This window comes from Poecilia reticulata, linkage group LG8 (assembly GCF_000633615.1).
Source record: "Poecilia reticulata strain Guanapo linkage group LG8, Guppy_female_1.0+MT, whole genome shotgun sequence".
Taxonomy (NCBI): domain Eukaryota; kingdom Metazoa; phylum Chordata; class Actinopteri; order Cyprinodontiformes; family Poeciliidae; genus Poecilia; species Poecilia reticulata.
In genome coordinates, this window is record NC_024338.1 from 22,754,719 (window position 1) to 22,775,062 (window position 20,344).

Here is a 20,344-nt window from a genome sequence, read left to right on the forward strand (position 1 = left end):
TCTCAGTGTCTGTGAGCAGTAAGTTGTTTATCATAATATATCTAGCAATTGTTACTGCAGTACAATGCCTTTTTTTAACCAAACGTTGTGACCATCTCCACTGTAGAACATAGCGGTGGCAGCATCATCCTGTGGAAATGTCTTTGTTCAGAAGGGAAACTGCTGGAAGCCGAAACAGATTTCAGAATAAGGCTGAGCAGGAAAACAACCCTAAACACCAGTTGAACCTAAAGCAGAGTGATTTAGATTCACTGATAGTCATGTATTAGAATGGCCCAGTCAAAGTCTGTACCTAGTTTCAATAGAGAATATATAGCGAGAGCAATAACCGATCAAGAACTCATAGAATGATTCAAAATTTCTTTATTAGTTAAAAAGAAAAATCCAGTTGAAAAACAGGCGCAAACAGGACAGGCACAAATTGACATATTCAAGTTTCTTCAAATTTGATGATAAAATGTCATCGAATTAAAAGGATGCCCAGGATTGTCCATTATGTTCTTCCTTTAATAAACCACAACTATTTTCACAAGCCTCTCTAAAGGCTCCAGAACAAAGTCAACCTAATCTAAGCTTAGCAAGCCAATGACCCTCTGATGATCCTGCCACAACAGGTAATGACAAAATATTTCGCACACTCCAAAGCAGATTTATGGAAGATATGCAGCATCATGCTGCAAACACTGAAGGACCCCAGGCATCCTCAAGCAGTGCAGTCTGCTCCGTTCTTCCTTGTGTGCCGCTTCACTACTCCATCTCCGGTCCACTCTGTTGTCCAGACGAACATCGAGGCCCTTGTGCCCCCCCCGCCACAGCTTCTTCACCCATGATGAACATATCGTTTGTCAGATTACTGCATTTTGCCTAGTGACGCACCAACAGAAAGAAAAGAAGGAGCACAAAATATAGTCTTGCACACCATAAGACTGAAACGATTACCCATTCTGTTTTCATAAGATGTACCCCAAATTACTTGCAGGTGAAACTGTAGCAAAATTCTTTGTGCAAATTATAGAGTCAGATGGGCTGGCGACAAATCCACACAATTTTCTGTTGTTAGGTTATACTGGAATATTGAAAACTATATTGATTTCTTTTCACTTACAAATAAGCACTCCTTTATATTGGTTTATACCACTCCCAATAAAAAAAATGGATAAATAAAAAAATAAGGCCTGTGGTTGTATTGTGACAAAATGTTAAATAGTTCATCAGGTATTAAACTTTTTGTAAGACAATGTTTTGTGTCACTTCAATTTACTGTGAAATGTCTAAAAAGAAGTCCTAACATCCTTTCAATAAAAGTGACAAAACCAAGTAACATCTTTCCCAGCAGCTTAAATGAAGCTGCTAAATGTATAACTGCAGCATCTACATTGGTGACCATGACCTCATGCTAATGCCAGGGTATGTCCCGTGGGGTGGCTGTGAATATCAGGTGTGCTCTAATAGTCAGGTTCCCCCCTGCAATCTCAGGATAATTGCAACAACATTAAAGTAGGAGCTCTAAAAATGCTACTCTGTACTCGGAGGGGAGAAGAGTGAGGTAGTTGTTAATGTTAATTCCTTGAATCCTGTAAGTGCAGAGGGTAAAAATGCAGTGTGGTGCTGATTTGAAAGTGTGGTGGAAGGAGGAACTTCAGAGTGGCCGATATGATAAACTACTGTTTGAAATTATTCTCCGAAAATTTCTGAACCAGCACTTCTTAAGAGACTTGCCTTGAGAACGTGCACTTCCAGTTAGCATAACGCAGAGATGGATGCCTTATTTGCATATTCACATTTGTGAGGGCAAGGTTTTTGCACGGTTGGCTGTGTGTGTCAAAATTCCCATTTGATTTTTGCAAATGCAAAGGTTTTTCTGTGCGCCTGTGTTTTGTTTTCCTAGCCGGAGCTGTGTTGGAGTTTATTTACAAAGCTGAGGTCAGGAGCCACTCGATCCGACCACAGTGACACTCAGGTGGTCAGCAAGGTCACCCCTCCTGCTTCTTTCCCCCTGGCCCTACAGCTCCACAGATCTATGATTTTTCTGCCTCCTACACACCCAGATACACACACACACATACTGTAGACTTCTTATATACCCGATACTATCTGATATTTAATCTTATTTACTGAGTGCGAGATAAAGAGGAGTGCACATTCAAGGACACCTCTGTTCTGTAAAATAGTTATGTATAATTTTCTTTCTCTGTATTTTTGACTTTTTTTCTATTTAAACCACTTTAACTCAAATTTCAATCTAAGGCACTGTTAAATATAAAGAAGGAAAGACAAGCAATTGGGATTCGGTTTTATTCTTTTATTTTAGCAGACAGGTGCTTATTAGTTTGGGCAACACAGCTTTATGATGGTCTGAAGCACATGAAGAACCAAAAAGCTAAAAACATGACAGACATGTAGATATTAGTGAAAAGGAACACATCGAAATGAAGACATTAGGAAGGGTTTTGTTTAACTAGGTTGAAAATGACTAAAGCACTAAAGTAGGAGCCCTTTATGTGTTCAGCCGAAGGCGATAGGTTAAGATGAGATCTAGGTGGAGGGGTTTTCACCGGTTTAGGACAGGACCATAGCTTGGAATTCTGTGGGGAAAAAAGAGACATAATTATATATGTGTTGGATTTGTGCTAAAAATTGGCCCAGATTAGATTAGTTATTTTTCACAACTTTAAAGCTTTGATTTTTTTTTTTTTTTGCCTTTTTTTTATGTAGGACACATGGTATTGGCAACACATCATGCATTCAGTCAACCCAAGAAGGTCTTATTCGAGAACCCATTTTGGAGTTCAAGCCCTCTTGGCTTCGAACCAGACTAATTAGAACTCCGCACAAAAATGTTGAATAGAGAGTTGACAGTTTCTCTTTTGGGCTCTGACTTATCTGCATTTTGGAATGACACATCATTCAAACACAGAAAATCTCACCTTCCGCTCCAATTTTTCCATCGCTGTCATCATCAGCGGCACTCAGGAAGCCTTTGGTCTCCTTGTCCGTCAGGACCCGAGCCCCAGGGCGGAACCTCTGGAGGAAAAACCTGATGGGAGGAAAAGAAGATGCATGAAGCCAGAGGAAACTTTTCATCTGAGCGAACAGCAAAAAACAAAAAGCACTCAAGGACAATTTGGGGAATAAAACAGATGTCTTATTGAATCAGATGGAAAATAAAATTAAATAAAATGCCCAAAAAAACACATGTAGGCATACTGAAAAGTTAGCTATAACCACATGAACATGTATGCATATCTGATTAGTGTAGGAGAAAGTATATTGTGAAAGGATGCAAAGGAGAAATTGGATTTTCTTTCAAAAACAGATTAGGATTACTGCAATTTTTTTTCTTCTAGAGGATGAAGATAATCTTCACAGGAAACTAAACAAAAGTTGACGACTCACTTCAGCTCTTCCTCCTCAATAAAGCCACTGGCATCGTTGTCCAGGATCCCAAAAACTTTCTTCACATCCTGGGGGCTTTTCTTGCTCAAGCCACACAACTGGAAGAACTTCTTTGGACAGAAGGAGTCAGGAGCTGCGAGATGAGGCATAAAGATTTTACTGGAAACTGTCCTGATTTGTAAATATTGTCATGCAACAATTGTAAAGAGGGATGATTTTTGCATTAGTTATATTTAGAGTTCTGAAAATATAATCAATGATTACTTGCAGATACACCATTGGTTACTTGAAGCAACTATTTACACGTTTAAACTTAATAATCTTGCGGAAAATGTGCAGCTTCTGCACAGCAGAACAAATAATGTTAAGTTTCAAAAAGGTTTTACTTTCCAGTCAGGAACTCCACCATTTTTGAAGCCCATTATTCCATTAAATTAACTAAATAAAAAAAATTACTAGAATTTTATTTGACACTTGTTAATTCTGGTTTAGATTAATTAAGGTTTTACGTTTGCCTTTATTTTTCCTTCTTTTTTCTTTTTTTTTTACTGATATTACTTCAGTTGCATTTTACAACCAGTGTGAACAAACCTCCCCTTCAAGGAACAAAAAAAAGTTAATTAACCTGAGAAAAAAAAGTTCTGTAAAGAGCAGACTTCCTTCAAATATGGACTTATATATTCCCTGTCAAGAAAGTCAGAGAATATATATTTGGCACGTTGTGTTTATGTTTCACCTACACAGTGCTGAAACTAGAAGATCAAATCTCTAGTCTGCCAAGAGAAAGCAATTCTGAAGGAAAACATCCTTAATGCTAAATAGAATCAAGCACTTTACCAAAGCACTTTGAATACGTGCGTAATTATTTAATTGAGCCATCTAATCCGTTGCCACTGGACTGCGGTGGCACCTTGTACATGTGTACAAAGAGATCAAAAAGATATATTAGTGAAAAAGGATACCTTGGCAGTCCTTGATGGCGCTGTCGATGGCATCAGCAGAAAGGACAGATGAGAGCGACATTTTATTCCTGTAGGAAGAACAGCCATGGTGAATTATTAACACATTTAGACAGGTGCGACGTAAAAGCAAGAGCAAAACCTAACAAAGTGGCAATAGGTCGCCTGCATCCTGGCAAGTTAGCCACTGATCTTGCAGCCAGCAAATTAGAAACTTTTACATAGAACTTTCTCTCTCTTTTTTTTCTTATTTAAATATTTCTGATGTATTTGCTGCATGCTGTTGGTAACTAGTAAAAGCCATTTCAGAAGTAAAAAGACTCAATATATGCATTTTTTTTTAAAAAGGAGAAAAAAAGACATAGTGATGTAAAGAAGCAGACGTGAACTCCGTGTGTCCTCCGCATCTTACCGCGTTAGAAGTTTGCTCCGTGGTCGGACGGTGATGCAGCTGAGAGGTGAGGTGCTGTGGTGACTGCTGTCCGTCAAGGAGGATTTATATAGGTCTGATTGCAGTGACAATAGGGATTGCTTGAGTTACCTGACTATGGATCAAATTCTGACTGCCCGCCCCTGATCCAATTTCTCAGCTAACTAATTAACCTTTACTATTTATAACGCGCATGAGCACCGAGATCGGGATATGGACTTCCGTAACGCCCCTGTAAATAGCAAATTAAGTCTAGAAGAAGAAGAAAAAAGAAAAACCTTTAACTCAACCTCAGCTCCATCATTCACTCCCCTTCCTTTCAACTCCTGTATGTACAGTAAAGGCGGAGAGAGGCTGGAAAGCGACTGTCTCTCTCTTCTTTTCTTCCTCTTTTACTGTACCACCCCCATCATATAGATATCATTTTACATGCAGCACTTCCAAAACAAGGATTGTATCAATATATTTTGGAACAACGGAAGCTCCATCTTTGATGTTATTTTTGGTTGATCGTGTGAAAACTTGTTTTTAATGTCTTTATTTAGAAAGCTAAAGGTTCCCAAGATCGAATGTCATCAAAAGATAAAAAAAGAAAAAAGAAAAAGAAAAGAGAAAAATCGTCATGTCAGGGATGCCCACAATTCTAACCTTCTCATTTACACTGACTTCGCCTGCGGGAGGTGGGGAGATCCATGAAAATGCTTTGTCACTTGTACTGATTAAGGTCACTTTGATGTCCCAAACGGTGATGATGGGGAATTTTTATTCATTGATCAGACCAGCCAGACTGATCGGCAGATAACAGCGATCAAAAGTCTTGTGACATGAGGACGTGTCCAAAATAAATGGAATTTGCGGCGTAGGGTTTACCCTTTGTTCTGAGTCCCTGATAACAGAAGACCACCGATGCGCTTTCATGCGCTTGTGTCAGTAAATGACACAGTTGTGCATAAAGGTCAACCAGAATTTTTGTTTTAAGTCTGGAGAAAAAAAATGCGTTGTATCAATGCTGAGTAAGTTCTTTGTGTGTTAGGCTGCAAATGTTATCTCTCTAGGCAACAGGAGTCGATATTTTGGAGTAGAAATCCTTACACACGGCCTGCCTCACAATCACTGAAAGCCAGCAGTCAGATTTTAACCTATAAAACCAATAACTCTTGACAAAACGTGTGGGGAATGCATTTTGTTTAGAGTATGTCTTAGTACAAGTGCCTACAAAATTAGGTTAATTCAAATGAAATTTTGAGATTGTCTAACTAATGTGAATTAACAGACACTCAAATGAATTCCCCTGTTGCAAATTGACCTAAACTTTAGACACGGCAGAGAATAGTTGTCAAAAACACACCTACTGTACACAGTCAGCAGTTCCTAACCAACACTGTGTTGTTCATTAGTTGCATTAAGGTTAAGAAACTCAGCTGACTTTTACCTCTACAGTCTGACTTTATCATAAGCAAGTGCTGGAAACTTAAATTCTTGATTCAACTCCAAAACCATTAGATACAAGTTGGGATTTGTTAAGAGATGAAGTAGTGATAGTTCAACCATTTTTGCACATTGTATTTACAAACTAATATGCTTGATTAATTTGCAAAGAGTGCTACAAGCAACAATTCATACTTTTTTTTATATTGTATATGTTGGGTATTTCAACCTGCACACATAAAGAACAGAGTAGTATCACTTCAGCCTTTGCAAAGACGGAGAGTCACAGCGGTGCCTCAGGACAACTCCAACTTGTCCCCCTGCAGCAGCCTGGTTTTATTCAAAGTGGGGTGGTGGTCAGTCATAAAACAGAAACTTAAAGATAAGGAGTAGAGGGGTTCCTCTGAACTAGCAGAAACCGGTTTCTCCTGGAACAGGATGGTGCCCCTCACCCAGTTCCAGCTTAGAGAGAGAGGCAAACAACAAACAACTTATTCATGAGATAACTATATGCAGAACTCTGACAGTATATGTATCAAAAGGCCTAATACACAATGCTAATGAAGCCTACATATATGACTGTAAATCAGACCAAACGCACCTGTTTTCAGAATTACTAAAATTTGCTAAATTTCAGAATAATTAGAGACAGTTTTCTTCACCTTCAGTTTTACATACAGAGAAATTATCAGTTTGATTAAAAAATTTAAAGTTTGAAGCTTTATGAACTTCAAAAAATGTACTGGATTCAATAATATGTAGTGCTCAAAATACACCCTCCAATGACTATTCAACCATTAAAAATGCTTTGAGTGTGACAATATTTACTTTTGCTATTGTTTTTGTGAGCTCAGTTCCTACAAAATTGTTTTCCAAGACCCTAAATAAATCTCAGTGTTTCAAGGGCAACAGAACTTTAACCACAGGATTCTTAAAGTGGATCTCTGTTACACTTTGTGGCAACATTGATCCTGTTTGCATTAATGAATAAAATAGCTTTGTTCTTTCTGATTCCTCTCGAGTATTATCCGGCTACCAGCTGGTCAGTGAGGCCTCTCGGCAGCTGACGTCTGACGAGCTGCTGAAATGTACTGGTGAAGTTAGACTGCATTTAGAAGGTAAAGAGAAACTCAATCATCTCATCATGGCTCTGCGTGAAAAAGAGACCAAGGACGCAGGATGGAGCGGAGTGATGCCACTTTACCTGGAAAGGGTGTATGATCTCATGCATTCCCGCTTAACTATACTGTTACAGGGGAATCATTTATTTATTTACATCTGCTAGTGCTCTGTAAGAGCACGCACAGGGAGGCAGGACATGGTGTTTTCTCACCTTTCTGGGGCAAAGGAGACTGACAGATGTCAGTCTGTGTAGCATGGCAAAAAAAAAAAGAAGTAATCATTTTGGAGGCTCATCAGTTTCCCAAACAAGATTATAATAATTTCCTAATAATGATTTTGTTAAGAACTCCTTTTCTCTATCTTTCATGTAAATATAATATCAAATAACCCTTTGTTAGTCCCACAAGTGGTAAATTTAAGCATTAAAACGTGTGATTATTGGTAAACTCAAACAAAGTGCATACACAGGTAATCACCGACATTTACTTTTTTTTAACATTTGTCATTAAGATTTTATATGCTATACTACTTAAAAAGATAAACACGTTGGGAGGAATTTTTGTAATTAAAAAAATTAAATTTGAAAAGTTTAAATGTGTTTGGCCCATTTTAGAACAATAGTAAACAAATATTTTAATAAAGACCAAGGAAAACAGCAAACAGATCAGGGATAAAGTTCTGGAGGGGTTTAAAGCAGAGTTATGTAATAAAGACAATCCTAAGCTTTGAACATCTCACAGACTTCTGTTCAATTCATGATCCAGAAATGGAAAAAGAAAAAAAAGAAAGAAAAGAAAAAACATGGCACAATTGTAGAAATCCATCCATGTTGATTAGAGTAGCAGCCAAAAGGCTCATGGTAAGCATGTGGTGTACAGGTAGGATGAGGAGATCCAGAGATCAGGTGGGAAAATGGGTTCACAGAAAACTGTGAACAAATACAATTTGGTGTATTGTTGAAATCAATGTTTAAAGAACGAGCCAAAAACATTGTCATACATCATGTAGGAAGATGCTCTGGTCAGATGAGACCAAAAGTTAACATTTTCGTATATACGCAAACTGCTGCAATTGTTTGAAAATTAACACTCTAACAAACAAACAAAAAAACTCTGTAAAATATGGTGCAGCAACATGATGGATGACCAAATGCAGCAACACTGGAAAAGAGGTTCAGGCCTACTCAAGTATAAAATTGCTATTCACCGATGCTCCCCTTTAAATCTGAGTAAGCATTAACTACTTTACAAAAAAATCAATAACAATTTTCTGTCTGTATAGACACACAAAGATGTTCGATTCATAAACCAAAATATTTGTTACTGTAATTGCAGAAAATTTTTTACTGAGAGTCTGAATATAAATGATGAGCACAAATTTGAACAAAAAATATTATTGAAATTATGTATCACTTTTCCTTCTACTTCATAACTGTCTTCTATTACATAAAATGTCAGCAAACTGGGGTGACATTTTTAGTTACAATGTGACAAAATGAAAAAAAACTGGTGTAAATGCATTGGAAAGTATCATGAACATAGATATTCGTTATTGAAATATAACAAATGTTACATATGAAATAGTGTTTGAAGTAGTTGTTTCGAACACGCTGGTCCAAATTACAGAACAAAATAAAGAATTGTTAAATAGAAGGTAAGAAATAATAGGAAGTAGAGCAACCAATGCAACCATCAAACGGGACTGATGATTAATTTTTTCTAATGTTTTCAGATGGTTGAAGGATAACGTGGAATCTCCATACTGCCATCTAGTGGTTGTAGGATGGAACCACAAAGAGGAGCAAATGATTTACGTGTTGTCAGACCTCTCTCGGTTTGTACTGGAGTTCATGTGCTTAATAGTAATGCCATTAAATGGGGTCACAATTATTTGGTTGCCTCATAAAAGTGGTGATATTTTTTTCTAATTTCTTATGATAGTTAAAACTTTAGGGCCAGGAACTAAACCTCAGGATAATGGGGTAGGTAGGGCATTAGATTTGGAAATTCACATAATACAAGCGAAATGGCAGAAGAATATTTTTGAGTGTGCATCCAAGATTAAGGCCTTGAAAAATGCAGCAGGTGTCTCTCTGCCACACATGGCTGTTTAGCCCTTGCAAAGTGGACCTAAATCATTTTTGAATAGAAGTTCTCTGGAGATGATCAATATCTTTTTTCGCAGCTTTTTTTGCACTTTTTTTTTGTATAGAATGCATGAAAAACGTTCCTGACCCTCTGAGCCAGGTCTCATATCATCATGTATTTGACATAGTCTATTGCTATTTTCTATTGCTACTTCTCCAACCCAAGAGGGGTTATCTGGACGAAATGACACAAAAACAAAGAAGTAAGACCGTAGTAAAAGAATATTTTATTTTCTTTTACTTTTAGTTCCTGGAAAGTGCATTGTAGATTTTACAGTTAGCAAAATTCATATTTAAGACATGAACACAACCGAGCGACATTCACAATCATCACCTTTTGGACAGTGTGTTGCATAGAGGAAGAAATGTCCCTTAAGCAAATGTATAAAAATTATTTATATTCAGATGAAAAGGGGGGAGGTCGATGTGGGCATTGTTGTTCCATCAGAGCATGTGTTGTTGGTCATGTTGCCATCTTTATGCCTTTACCAAAGCAGCGAACTCTGCAGGGTAGACAGACACAGAAAATCATGTTAAGTTGGCCATTTGTTTAAACAAGGGAATGTCCAATGAGTGTCTCGGCACGTACCATCAGCGCCAATCTTGCCATCTCCGTCGCTGTCACCGGCTTTGAGGAAAACCTTGGTCTCACCGTCGGTCAGTGCACGGGCACCTCCGCTGAAGTTCTGCAGAAACAGCCTGCCACAGACACAAGAGGTGCTCAGCTAACATTATTTATCAAAACATATCGCAAATAGACCAAATAAGGCAGATATTCTGAAATCACAATGCAAAGGTGGGTTAAGCAAGCATATTCATGGACATTTTTATTACCACAAATTTATGGCCGCTCAATCCTTATCTGAGGTCTCAAAGACGTTGAATGTCAGACTAGTTTGGCCCTTCTGATCAACCCCCAAAACTCTCCAAACATATTTAGACAACAAAAAAAAAATCCTTCCATCCACGTCATCTCACTTTGCAACCACTTTGTTCAAGTAAAGCTCCTTTTCTTGACAAGATTTTTCTTGGTGGGGTAGGTGTCACGTCCAGAAAGATTTAAAAGGATCTCCCAGATGGGGGCCACTGCTAAACTTGAGATGGCACAAGGAAATACATAAAGAAATGTAATGCATGCTGATGTTGGATTACAACTGCAAATAAAGGAGTGAGTAGGCTGCAATCCAAAAAAAATCTCTCTAAGTAAGACTTTCTGGATGCGACTCCACTAAAATGTATAGGATAGTCATAACCGCCTCTGTCTACCCTCCTACTGCTACTACTGAATAGTATTTAATCTTAATTTAACATCATAAGATGAGCACCTCTACCCTTAAAGGTCTCCCATGTGAATGTAGAAATACATTCCCTCTTGCATTCCTGCAGTATCTTGTATCAGTTAACTCTGTTGGTCACTATAGTAATTGCTGTCTAATGTATGAAGCCCATTTTGTCCAGCCATGCATCTTACTTCAGCTCATCCTCCTCAATGAAGCCACTCTTGTCCTGGTCAATGATGGCGAAAGCCTTCTTGACATCGTCGGCGCTCTTTCCGGCCAGACCGCAAGTCTTGAAGAACTTCTTGTAGTCGAATGAGTCCGCGCCTGAAATCAGCAAAGCTTATTATGCTACTGAGACCAGAGGCAAAGACAGTGGATACCAATAAGAATAAGGATACAAAAAAACAAAGCAAGAGTAAGAAAAAGTATAGAAGAATCACCTTTGCACTCATCCAGGGCTTTAGTAATGTCAGCATCATTCAGTACACCCGCGAAAGCCATTTTGAGCTGCAGAGATAGAACACTGATTAATTTAAACTCTTGTAAAAGCAGTTATCCCTAAAGAAACAGCCTATTTGTATAAAGGACTTGATTATAGTTCACTGCATTGAAAAAAAAAAAAACAATCACAAAGCTAAAGAAACAGAATTTTGATCTCTCCAAATACAATTCACACCATGTCTTGCAAACAAAAAATGCTGCTTAAATAGCTGTCTTTTGGCTTTCCGAGTAGAACAAACAAAACGAGATAGGGTTCCGATTTGAAATACTTGAGTCCAATTCTCTCTGAAGTGCAGGCTTTGCATTGCTTCACTCCTTCCGTGAAGCTGAGATTGACACCTGCAACTACTGCGAGATGCTGAGATCTGACCAATAATCCACGGCTCTCTCGCTCTCTTTTTTTTTTTAAACGCTGACACTCCCAAATATAGGCATTCAGTGTGTTTCTTTAGATACTGCAATGCAGTGAGGTCCTGAGCAAACCCAATGTCAAAAGAAATAAAGAGCAAAAAGGCTTTTCAAGGATGCAAGCCTGGATGCGGGTCCCGCATTTTCTCTTCCCTTTCCTCTCTTCCTTCAGACTCACCTCGGTTGTGCCTTTTGCTTTGTAGGGTACAGATGACACAGACAAGACTGGAGTCGACTGCAGTGACCATCCCGGTGCTCCCAATGACCTTTTATATACTGTCACGCTGTGGAAATCTGAAGCATAAGATAACTGACACCGTGCTGAGGAGGAGGAGGTGGAGGAGGAGGAAGACGAAGGAAGGGATGGGGCAGGGGTGGGGGGGGTCTCGTACTGCAGCTACAGAGAGGTCTATTTTAAGTTTCAAAAATGAAGACGCTTAAAAGGTGCGTTTGAAGAAGTCTTTAATGTCCCTGGCTGCTAAGAATAGGCCTGCGCGCTGCTGAGGTGGGCGAATTGGAAGGGCTGCTGCCAACCCGTAACCATATTCATGAGGATACTCAGCATGCATGCATTATAGCTGGAGTAAGTTGGACAAACTGGTTGTTTCTGCTACTTTTAACACTCACCAGTTTTAAGGTATGATTTAACCTCTTCTTTTAGTGAGTCCATTGCTCTTGTGTTTCATTTTGAGCAGAGCACAGTTTTGTGTATTTGAGGTATTATTTGTGTCCTGTGTGGAATGTGAAATAAATTCACTTTGTGAAGAATGTGGTTTTCTTGTTACATGTCAGCAATGGGTATATAAGTCCAACCTTTGAAGAAATATTTTGTGTTTTTTTTTTTAAATAAAAAAAATATATATATCATTTCTAGGTTTTAAAGGTAATGGAAGATGATATTTAGAAAAAAAAATCTCAGTCAGCCCTGTTTTGACCATTTCATCTTCATAGAACATTGGAGGAAATGTTTATTTTTGTGTTGGAGGGCAAATCCATTCTGGAAACATTGCTCAATGTTACTAAATGCTTGTGGGGGCGTTGTGATTTTTTTTCTGACTGAATAATTAAATAACTTTGTAGAGGATAAAACTGGAGATCTATGGCCAATAGGTGGCAGCATAATGCTGTGGGGTAAGCTGCAGCCCTTGAGCCTCTCTGTTTTGACCACTGCCTGTAACTAGGTGAGGTTGTTATCTGATAGGGATGAGGGTTTACATTTTGCTCGCTTGCAATGCCCAGGACTTGTGAAACCCACTGCAATTGCAATCTGGCTTCAGAAGGAAAAATTAATTGTATGAATATCTTTTTGAAGATAATGCACTGTTTAAGATTGTTTTACCCCCCAAAAAAGATGTTTACTGCAAAGAAAGTGAATAAAAAAAGTGGGTAATTTGCTAAAAAAAATAAAGTCCTTAAACCAGTGTAGCTATTTGCAGTGGGTTTGAGCCAGGAAGCAGTCCTGCTGCTGAGACAGTGACTGTTAATAGCCATCCTGTTGCCACAGCACATCATTTAACTGATTATGCAGCACTTGTAGAAGAAATAGATCTTGGACTAGGTCATCCAATTACCCAAAGTTTGGCAGCTATCAATTGCAGAGCTCCCTGAGTCTAAAGAAGCATGTGAGCAAGGCCCCGGGGCAATTCCCAGCACATTTCCCAAGCCCTGGCCAGTGTCCAGCCACGCTCCCCTTCCCATTAACCAATTATGAGAACAAGTGCCGGGCAAGTCATCTAACCCATTGCTTAGCGGCTCTTGAGCATTAAAAAGCTCTGGCATATGAGGACTCAACTTGACACTGGCTCTTCATTAGCCCCATTGTGTTGAAATGATTTCTGTTAGGAAATGCAGCACACTCAGCCAAAGACTGACCTGAACAAGATGACTTCACACCAAAAGAGTATTTATTCCTGGTTTTTCACTCTTCCTCAAAAGTGCAGATGGTGTTGTACAGTTTGCACAAGTCATCATTTCTGAACACATAACACAGTTTGAGTAACATTAACAGCAAAATATGTCTTCCATGTTGAGAAATAGTTCGCAGGCAACTCATAAATAAGGTATAAAAAATATTCTTTCAGCTGGTGATTAATGAATCTTTGAGGAGTTTGCGGTTCCATGAAAAGAAGTGGATCTTGGTCAGTGGAAATTTATGCCTTTACGAGGGCAGCAAACTCTGCAAAGGTAGAATGAAACTGCTGTTAGTTGCAGAAAGTAGAAAATCTTTGCAAAAATGTATTGGCGTAAGACTCATTGAGCTGATTCTGACCAAGAGTTACGATTTATAAAGTTCAATGGCCAAAGTGCAAAACCTTCTGTCTGCAGGATTCTCTCATTGGTAGATTTCACTTTAGATGATGAGAACAAGTAAAGCTGCTTATATTCAGTCTGCATGCAAGAAAACACTTCTTGTGACAAAGAATTAATCTGATGAAGAAAACAGTCCAATCAAGGTCTTTGGGAAGACAATCGCTAATTTTCAGATGGAAGGTTTTGTACTTTGACAGACTGATATTTTTAAAAAAACTGTAGTTCAGTTCTTTTAGGTTTATGCAAAGAACTCTTACCATCAACTCCGATCTTGCCATCACCATCACTGTCACCAGCGGCAAGGAAAGTCTTAGTCTCCTTATCGGTGAGTGCCCTGGCACTGGGAGAGAAGTTCTGCAGGAACAGCCTGACGAGTGGACAAAAGAGTAAGAATTAAACCTATGCAGGTAAGCCTTAATTAATCATTCAAAAAAATTTTTTGTCTTTTAGATTGTTAGGCAAAATGTAATGCATGACTAAGCAGGACAAAAAATATTAAAATCGACTAAAATGTGATCAAGTCCAGCCCTCAAACAGAAGGATGACTGTGCAAGACTAGATAGTAATGTCAGATTTTATCCACATTTTAAAGCCAATAAGCTTTGAATTTAGCGGCGCTAAGAGTTCAAGTAATGTCTTACTTCAGCTCCTCCTCCTCAATGAAGCCACTGTTGTCCTGGTCAATGGTGGCAAAGGCCTTCTTGACATCATCGGAGGACTTGCTGGCCAGGCCGCATGCCTTGAAGAAACTCTTGTAGTCGAAAGAGTCAGCAGCTGAAAATGCACATTTCGTCTCCATTAGTGCCGAATACGTCAGCAACAAGGTGTGGATGTTTCAGGGTAGCTGAAGCTGGCAGTTTCTGAGGCACGTTCATGAAACTGAGAGTTTGGTAAACGTCTGCCTCTCTGCTCTTAGCTACTTTGCTAAGTTTAAATGATGCAGTGCTGTGTGAAAATAAAGGAAAAGTCTCACCGGAGCAGCCGTCCAGGGCAGCCTTGACATCAGCATCGTTGAGACCAGCGAAGGCCATTTTTTATTCTTGGGAGGAAAAGGAGACAAGACTCAAGGTTAGGATGAGCATCTGAAATGCTAACAAGTTCTTATGTTGTTACAGTGGAAAGAAAATTGAAAGCATCAACCAAAATGACTATGACAACATGCCCTTCGGCTTTTTATGTCTAACAAAAGCATAGATTTTAGGTTATAAAATCCCAGATGAAAAGTTGTTCCTTTCCTCTTACAGCTTCACGTAAAAGTTGCTTCCTTTTTTTTTCATTTTACAAACCTTTGAAACATCATAAGCATCTATGTTTGCTACTGGATTAACAGCTTCCCTTTGCCTCAGGATGTTTCCTCACAGGAGCCTACTGACTATTCATCCCAAAGCGTTTAACTATGACCGCACTTAAGAAACGATGCTCTCACCAGGAGACCAGCTCACACAGGCATAAATATCTATCAAACATTTTTAAAAGATGGCAGCTGAAAACATTTGCTGCTGCAAAAACATGAGTCAGTCTAGCTCTAGCCAACCGGCATTCTTCCAAAAAACGTTGATCCTCTGAAATGAAAAGGCCCAATTTGGCCAACTTTAGTGTTAGGTCCATGTGTTTGCTGCCTAGGTTGGTTCCATTCCTCCCTACAGCTGGTAGTCCACAAAGATCCCCCTCCTCTGAATCCGTTTCAACCCGCAGTGTGATCTGCAGAAGTCGGGGTAGCTTTTAGAAGGTGCACGTCCCACTCACCTTTGCTCTGCGTTGAGGCGAGTGAAAACCAAGGCGGACTCGAGTGAATGCCAAAAGCCTCTTTCCCCCCTCTCTTATATATCCTTGAGCAACACCATTTACAGACGTTTGAGTCTCAGTATCAGGTACCAAGATGCATGGGTTTCGAAAAAATGTGTCTAGTAGTCTGGAACTATTTTTAGGTGAACAAATGAGGATGCTACCATGTGTGCTCAGGCCTATAGCTAGACATGTGGAAACTTGAGCAGGCCCCGAAGCTCGTCGATTTCATGGCACATGTTGCAGTCGTATTATGATTTACAGCCAACATTTAAAATGTTGATTTCAATATTCAAGTACTATAAATGTGCATATGTAAGAGTGCAGGGCACAGCCAGACACTTTATCCTAGGCGATGATGAGAAGTGAACACCAAGTAGCTGCAGCCTCTTGGTGTTCAATTTCCTGATTACTATATAGACAAAATAATTATTTAAGACCACAGGCAGAATTTGCTCCCCACATGAACATGTCATTCAGAGCTCTCAAAAGGAGAGTGTTTTTTTTTCTTATGATGAGCTGTGATTTTTATTGGACCATCCTTGTGCCAGACACATTTATTAAAATCACTGCATCCAGTGTCATTCGGTGTCTTTTATTTCAAGTTATTACAAGCTGTATAAGTCATACTCACGCCCCCCTTTTAATCTTTTATATAAAGTAATACTGTTTCTGATCACTTCACTTGGCCTGTGCCTCCAGGCCTAAATGCAATCATGTCTCCAAAGTAAAGGATACAGTATCTTTACATGAGTTTCACTGAACCTCCACTGGCAGGGTCGCATTTCAAATGTACCAGCAACATGTCTAAACCGGAACAGGACTTTGAGGTCTGTACCACCAGATCTCTGTCCTTAGTAGGCAATCTGCCAATCATCTGGACTATTTTTTGCATCCCAAATGGGTTTGTGTATTAACAAGGTGACAATTTGATGACAAATCTTATTTTCATTCCTTCTGTTAATTTAGTTGTCAGCCACATTGCCTGAGCAATATGTAGTCTAGAAATGTCTACATATTTATGATACTGATGAATATTTCACCCAGACTCAGCAGTAATTTGAGAGTTACCCTCCAGACAGAAGTACAAGCCCTAATAAGACAATTGGGACAATTCAAGAAGGTGCTCTTGCAATTAAATGCAAGACATGAATAAAATTATATTCATGTCTTGCCTTGCTAATGTCTGCATCCTTTTGCCACTATTTCATTACTATTTGTGAAAGGAATGCCTGGTGTCTGTCGTCTGCTTCAATGCTGAGCTTGCTTCAGGTTATTCTAAACTTTTTTTTTCTTTTTTTTTTTTTTTACAAAAGAAGTCTCAGAAGTGTCGTGTTTATTTCTATTCATTCCACCTTGTTTTGTTTTTGCTGACTTTCATTTTCAAAATCAATCAAACTGAATTGACACCGTATCACTGTAGATTTTTTTTATTATTATTATTGTAATTGGGGCTGGGCTTTAACTGGACAATCCTGACATGAAAACCTGGTCATTCATAGGCCTACCATAAACCATCCCATTGTTGATCTGGCTGTACAGGATGTACTTACACTCCATTTTCAAGTCAAGAGGTTTTCTTTCATCTACCTTTAAGTCTGATCAGCTTCTCTGTTGATGAAAAGTCCTCACAGAATGGAGTGCTAAGTAAGGGTGATGTCCAGTGTTAATGTCCCATTGCAGATAATATTTCTGCATGATGTGTTTGTGTACTCTCTACATGGCTCCTGACCACTGGTCTTAGCCAGCTTTATTTTATTTAGAATAATTTATAATATTTTGTGACCTCATAGAGCACATGGTGATGATGGCAAGCTACTGGTCTGTAGCCACAGCTGCCCTGGGGCAGTCTGACAGAAACAAGGCTGCCATTTTTCACCATCAGCCCTTCTGACCAACCCCAGCAGGCGGGTAAAGCGCCTGGCCTAAAGACACAGACAACAAGGGTGAGGAATTGAACCAGCAACCCACTGAAACATTTAATTTAATTGAGTTTAATTGAGAGGTATCAGTGTAAAAAGGACTAGGTATCTAGATCTTTTGGGGCCGATTAAGAAGACCTGAGATCATTTCACCACATCTTAAAATAACTTCAAAGAGATAAAGGAAAAAAACAACAGAAGACAGTGGTAGAACACCTGAAATCCATTTTTTATTCCATTCAGAAGACCAAATTGATTCAATGCAGACATCCACGTTTGGCCTTTTCAACCTTTTTCACGTGTTAACAAATCAAATAAGAAACTAGCAGGCAGGTGCGGAATTTGGTCCTTTTTTTTCATCAGCCAATGAAGAGTGAAGAACTCCAAATTCATGATTTGAGTATTTTCGTCTTCAGTTCAAAAGATCACAGAACTCTGGAGGGAGGAAGCAAACGGACAGACATTAGTTTGCTACAGAGTATTCTTGTGTTTCTGCGTCACTTTTCTAACATTTTGTTACCTTCTATCCCAATTTTGCCATCGCTGTCTTTATCCCCTGCTGCCATCAAAGCCTTCGTTTCGGCCACCGTGAGCTCTCTGGCAGCTGGACAGAAGTTCTGCAGGAACAATCTAAAAGAGGACAGCACAATAAGAATAAATACATAAACGCATAGTCATAATTTCATACCCTATTCTCCTAAACCTTATCTTCATGCGCACAACATGATGTGCCTTAACATTTTTTGATTTACAATATCTTTGGGGCCCAAACTGTGGTTTGTGTTTACACATCTATCCTTACTTCAGCTCCTCTTCCTCAATGAATCCGCTCTTGTCTTGGTCCAGGATAGTAAACACTTTCTTCCTGTCTGCCTCAGACAAGCCAGTCAGTCCCACTCGTGCAAAAAACAACTTGAAGTCAAATGTGCCTGGAGCTACAGTGCATTGGTCAGGCAGAAAGAGAGAGAGGAGACAGAACATGAAATGGGGCAACCACAAGAAACAGACACATGCGTGAGTGAGTGAGAGTGAGTGAGTGAATGGTCAATCACTGAATGACATTAAAGAACGAATAGTGGGGGTCTGAATCGAGACATCGCATTTACTCATTTGCTCAGATGACTTTCATTCTTCTGCCAATGACATTTACCAATATATACCCTGAAGCGCATTGCAGGCTTTGCTCCTGTGCTTTTTAAACAGCACAAGGAAAACAAATATTGCCTCAGGTTTTAATGCAAACTTAAATGCCAAAAGTTCTCAACTTATGGAGGTTTTTGCAAGAAGACATCCTGAAATAACTCAAAAGACTCACACTGAAGAGGATGTCTAAAATAATGAATTAATTTATTGTGTCACATCCTCTAGTAGTGCAGTCATTTCGTAGCAATGTTAATTTGACTTTGAAAAACTTGACCTGCAAAAGCATAAAAATAGCAAGAACCAATAACAGAGCTTTGCATGCCTTGCCATGCAGACATAATTGCTAAAGATAAATAATTAAATGTCTCGGCATGCGAGGAGCTTTATAGCTTGTGCTACTGGGTCAGCTATGTTAGGGATGTCTGATGAAAAGCCTTTGGTATCTGGTTGGTAACCAGTCTCCTGCCGTGTGTTTGCCTGGTAACCAGCAGGATCCCTGCCCTCACCCTCTTGTGAACAACACAGCGCAATGCTTCCCCTCAGGAGTGTTAACTGTGTCTCTACATACGTGTGTATTTCCTTAAATTAAAGAGGATTTTTCTGCTCTTTTTCTTTTATATATTATATATATATATATATATCTTCTTGCAAGCAGATTTGTGCATATTATCTGACTCACTTTGACAAGCTTGGACTGCAGCTTTGACGTCCTCTTCACTCAACATCCCAGCAAATGCCATGTTTCTCTGGGGCTACCTTAGGGAGACACAGAAACACATGAATGGAAGAAACACAAGGTGACAGAAACAGAATATGGTGCTCTTTTTTATGTCAGATAGCGGTTCATGTGAGATAAAATCAGTTGGAATGAAGCTATATACTATAAATGCTCAATCCCTGTAGTGTAAAATAAGACATTGGTTAGAGTATAGTTTTCATGAAAAGGATACCACTTGTTAGAAACATAAATATTGTAGCAAAATTTGCCAAATAGAAGCTGTACTTTAATTTTAAGCTCATCAGAAAATGTTAGCGAACATAGAAAGTTGCTAAAATAAACAAGAAATCAAAAATAGGGTTTCACATTCTGTAGATTCTTCCTTATCTTTTTTTCAAAAGATACAAAGCCAAAAAAATAACACAATTGCAACACCAAACAATTATGTACAAAGAAACCAAAAGATGCTCACCGTGCTGTGGGTGATGTTTTCACTTTAAAAGCAGATGATGTTGCAGATCTCTGCCTCGCTCGCTTTGTGCCCGAGTCACTGACACTCTGTTACAGATTCGTGATCTAGAATGTAAGAAGCAACCTGACGTCTCTGTCCTCAATCCCAGAGAGATTCCCTGTATGCCACGCATTGCCTCCTCCTCCTTCATCAGCTAATCAGAGCGGATAATTTTGTCATTCATAGGCCTTCTGATTTGTAAACTTGCGGGCATATTAGAACACCGGTTTAAGAAAAAAAAAAAAAGAAAAAAAAATACTTTTGTCATCTGATTAAAGCAAATGC

The 20,344-nt window shown here is 39.0% G+C and overlaps 4 protein-coding genes across 4 annotated transcripts; all 4 read right to left on the minus strand.

Moving 5' to 3' along the window:
• Positions 1-2,287: 2,287 nt before the first annotated feature.
• pvalb8 (parvalbumin 8) lies at positions 2,288-5,115 on the minus strand. Its single transcript, XM_008416836.2, has 5 exons — positions 4,768-5,115; positions 4,359-4,426; positions 3,397-3,529; positions 2,928-3,037; positions 2,288-2,585 (listed from the first exon to the last, which is right to left on the minus strand). Exons 2-5 carry the CDS (start codon positions 4,417-4,419, stop codon positions 2,560-2,562), a joined length of 330 nt encoding a protein of 109 aa, XP_008415058.1. The 5' UTR covers positions 4,420-4,426; positions 4,768-5,115; the 3' UTR covers positions 2,288-2,559.
• Positions 5,116-9,685: 4,570 nt separating this feature from the next.
• On the minus strand, positions 9,686-11,956 carry LOC103469262 (parvalbumin beta-like). Its single transcript, XM_008416835.1, has 5 exons — positions 11,849-11,956; positions 11,202-11,268; positions 10,953-11,085; positions 10,071-10,180; positions 9,686-9,984 (listed from the first exon to the last, which is right to left on the minus strand). The coding sequence occupies exons 2-5, from the start codon at positions 11,260-11,262 to the stop codon at positions 9,959-9,961; spliced, it is 330 nt and encodes a 109-aa protein (XP_008415057.1). The 5' UTR covers positions 11,263-11,268; positions 11,849-11,956; the 3' UTR covers positions 9,686-9,958.
• Positions 11,957-13,552: 1,596 nt separating this feature from the next.
• Positions 13,553-15,832, minus strand: LOC103469260 (parvalbumin beta 2-like). Its single transcript, XM_008416833.1, has 5 exons — positions 15,727-15,832; positions 14,954-15,019; positions 14,622-14,754; positions 14,238-14,347; positions 13,553-13,846 (listed from the first exon to the last, which is right to left on the minus strand). Exons 2-5 carry the CDS (start codon positions 15,009-15,011, stop codon positions 13,821-13,823), a joined length of 327 nt encoding a protein of 108 aa, XP_008415055.1. The 5' UTR covers positions 15,012-15,019; positions 15,727-15,832; the 3' UTR covers positions 13,553-13,820.
• A 2,063-nt stretch (positions 15,833-17,895) lies between these two features.
• pvalb5 (parvalbumin 5) lies at positions 17,896-20,163 on the minus strand. The gene is made up of 5 exons (XM_008416834.2): positions 20,021-20,163; positions 19,510-19,586; positions 18,490-18,622; positions 18,208-18,317; positions 17,896-18,122 (listed from the first exon to the last, which is right to left on the minus strand). The coding sequence occupies exons 2-5, from the start codon at positions 19,568-19,570 to the stop codon at positions 18,100-18,102; spliced, it is 327 nt and encodes a 108-aa protein (XP_008415056.1). The 5' UTR covers positions 19,571-19,586; positions 20,021-20,163; the 3' UTR covers positions 17,896-18,099.
• Between the last annotated feature and the right edge of the window lie 181 nt (positions 20,164-20,344).

What these genes read in the sequence shown, in the direction of transcription:
- pvalb8 (XM_008416836.2), bottom strand. Translation starts at nt 4,419, where the DNA reads ATGTCGCTCTCATCTGTCCTTTCTGCTGATGCCATCGACAGCGCCATC. An exon ending in ATTGAGGAGGAAGAGCTGAA is followed by an intron (nt 3,038 to 3,396) that starts GTGAGTCGTCAA and finishes TCCTCCCATCAG; the next exon opens with GTTTTTCCTCCAGAGGTTCC. An exon ending in TGGAAAAATTGGAGCGGAAG is followed by an intron (nt 2,586 to 2,927) that starts GTGAGATTTTCT and finishes TTTTCCCCACAG; the next exon opens with AATTCCAAGCTATGGTCCTG.
- LOC103469262 (XM_008416835.1), bottom strand. Translation starts at nt 11,262, where the DNA reads ATGGCTTTCGCGGGTGTACTGAATGATGCTGACATTACTAAAGCCCTG. An exon ending in ATTGAGGAGGATGAGCTGAA is followed by an intron (nt 10,181 to 10,952) that starts GTAAGATGCATG and finishes TGTCTGTGGCAG; the next exon opens with GCTGTTTCTGCAGAACTTCA. An exon ending in TGGCAAGATTGGCGCTGATG is followed by an intron (nt 9,985 to 10,070) that starts GTACGTGCCGAG and finishes TCTACCCTGCAG; the next exon opens with AGTTCGCTGCTTTGGTAAAG.
- pvalb5 (XM_008416834.2), bottom strand. Translation starts at nt 19,570, where the DNA reads ATGGCATTTGCTGGGATGTTGAGTGAAGAGGACGTCAAAGCTGCAGTC. An exon ending in TGCAGTCCAAGCTTGTCAAA is followed by an intron (nt 18,623 to 19,509) that starts GTGAGTCAGATA and finishes AATGCACTGTAG; the next exon opens with CTCCAGGCACATTTGACTTC. An exon ending in ATTGAGGAAGAGGAGCTGAA is followed by an intron (nt 18,318 to 18,489) that starts GTAAGGATAGAT and finishes GTCCTCTTTTAG; the next exon opens with ATTGTTCCTGCAGAACTTCT.
- LOC103469260 (XM_008416833.1), bottom strand. Translation starts at nt 15,011, where the DNA reads ATGGCCTTCGCTGGTCTCAACGATGCTGATGTCAAGGCTGCCCTGGAC. An exon ending in ATTGAGGAGGAGGAGCTGAA is followed by an intron (nt 14,348 to 14,621) that starts GTAAGACATTAC and finishes TCCACTCGTCAG; the next exon opens with GCTGTTCCTGCAGAACTTCT. An exon ending in TGGCAAGATCGGAGTTGATG is followed by an intron (nt 13,847 to 14,237) that starts GTAAGAGTTCTT and finishes CTACCTTTGCAG; the next exon opens with AGTTTGCTGCCCTCGTAAAG.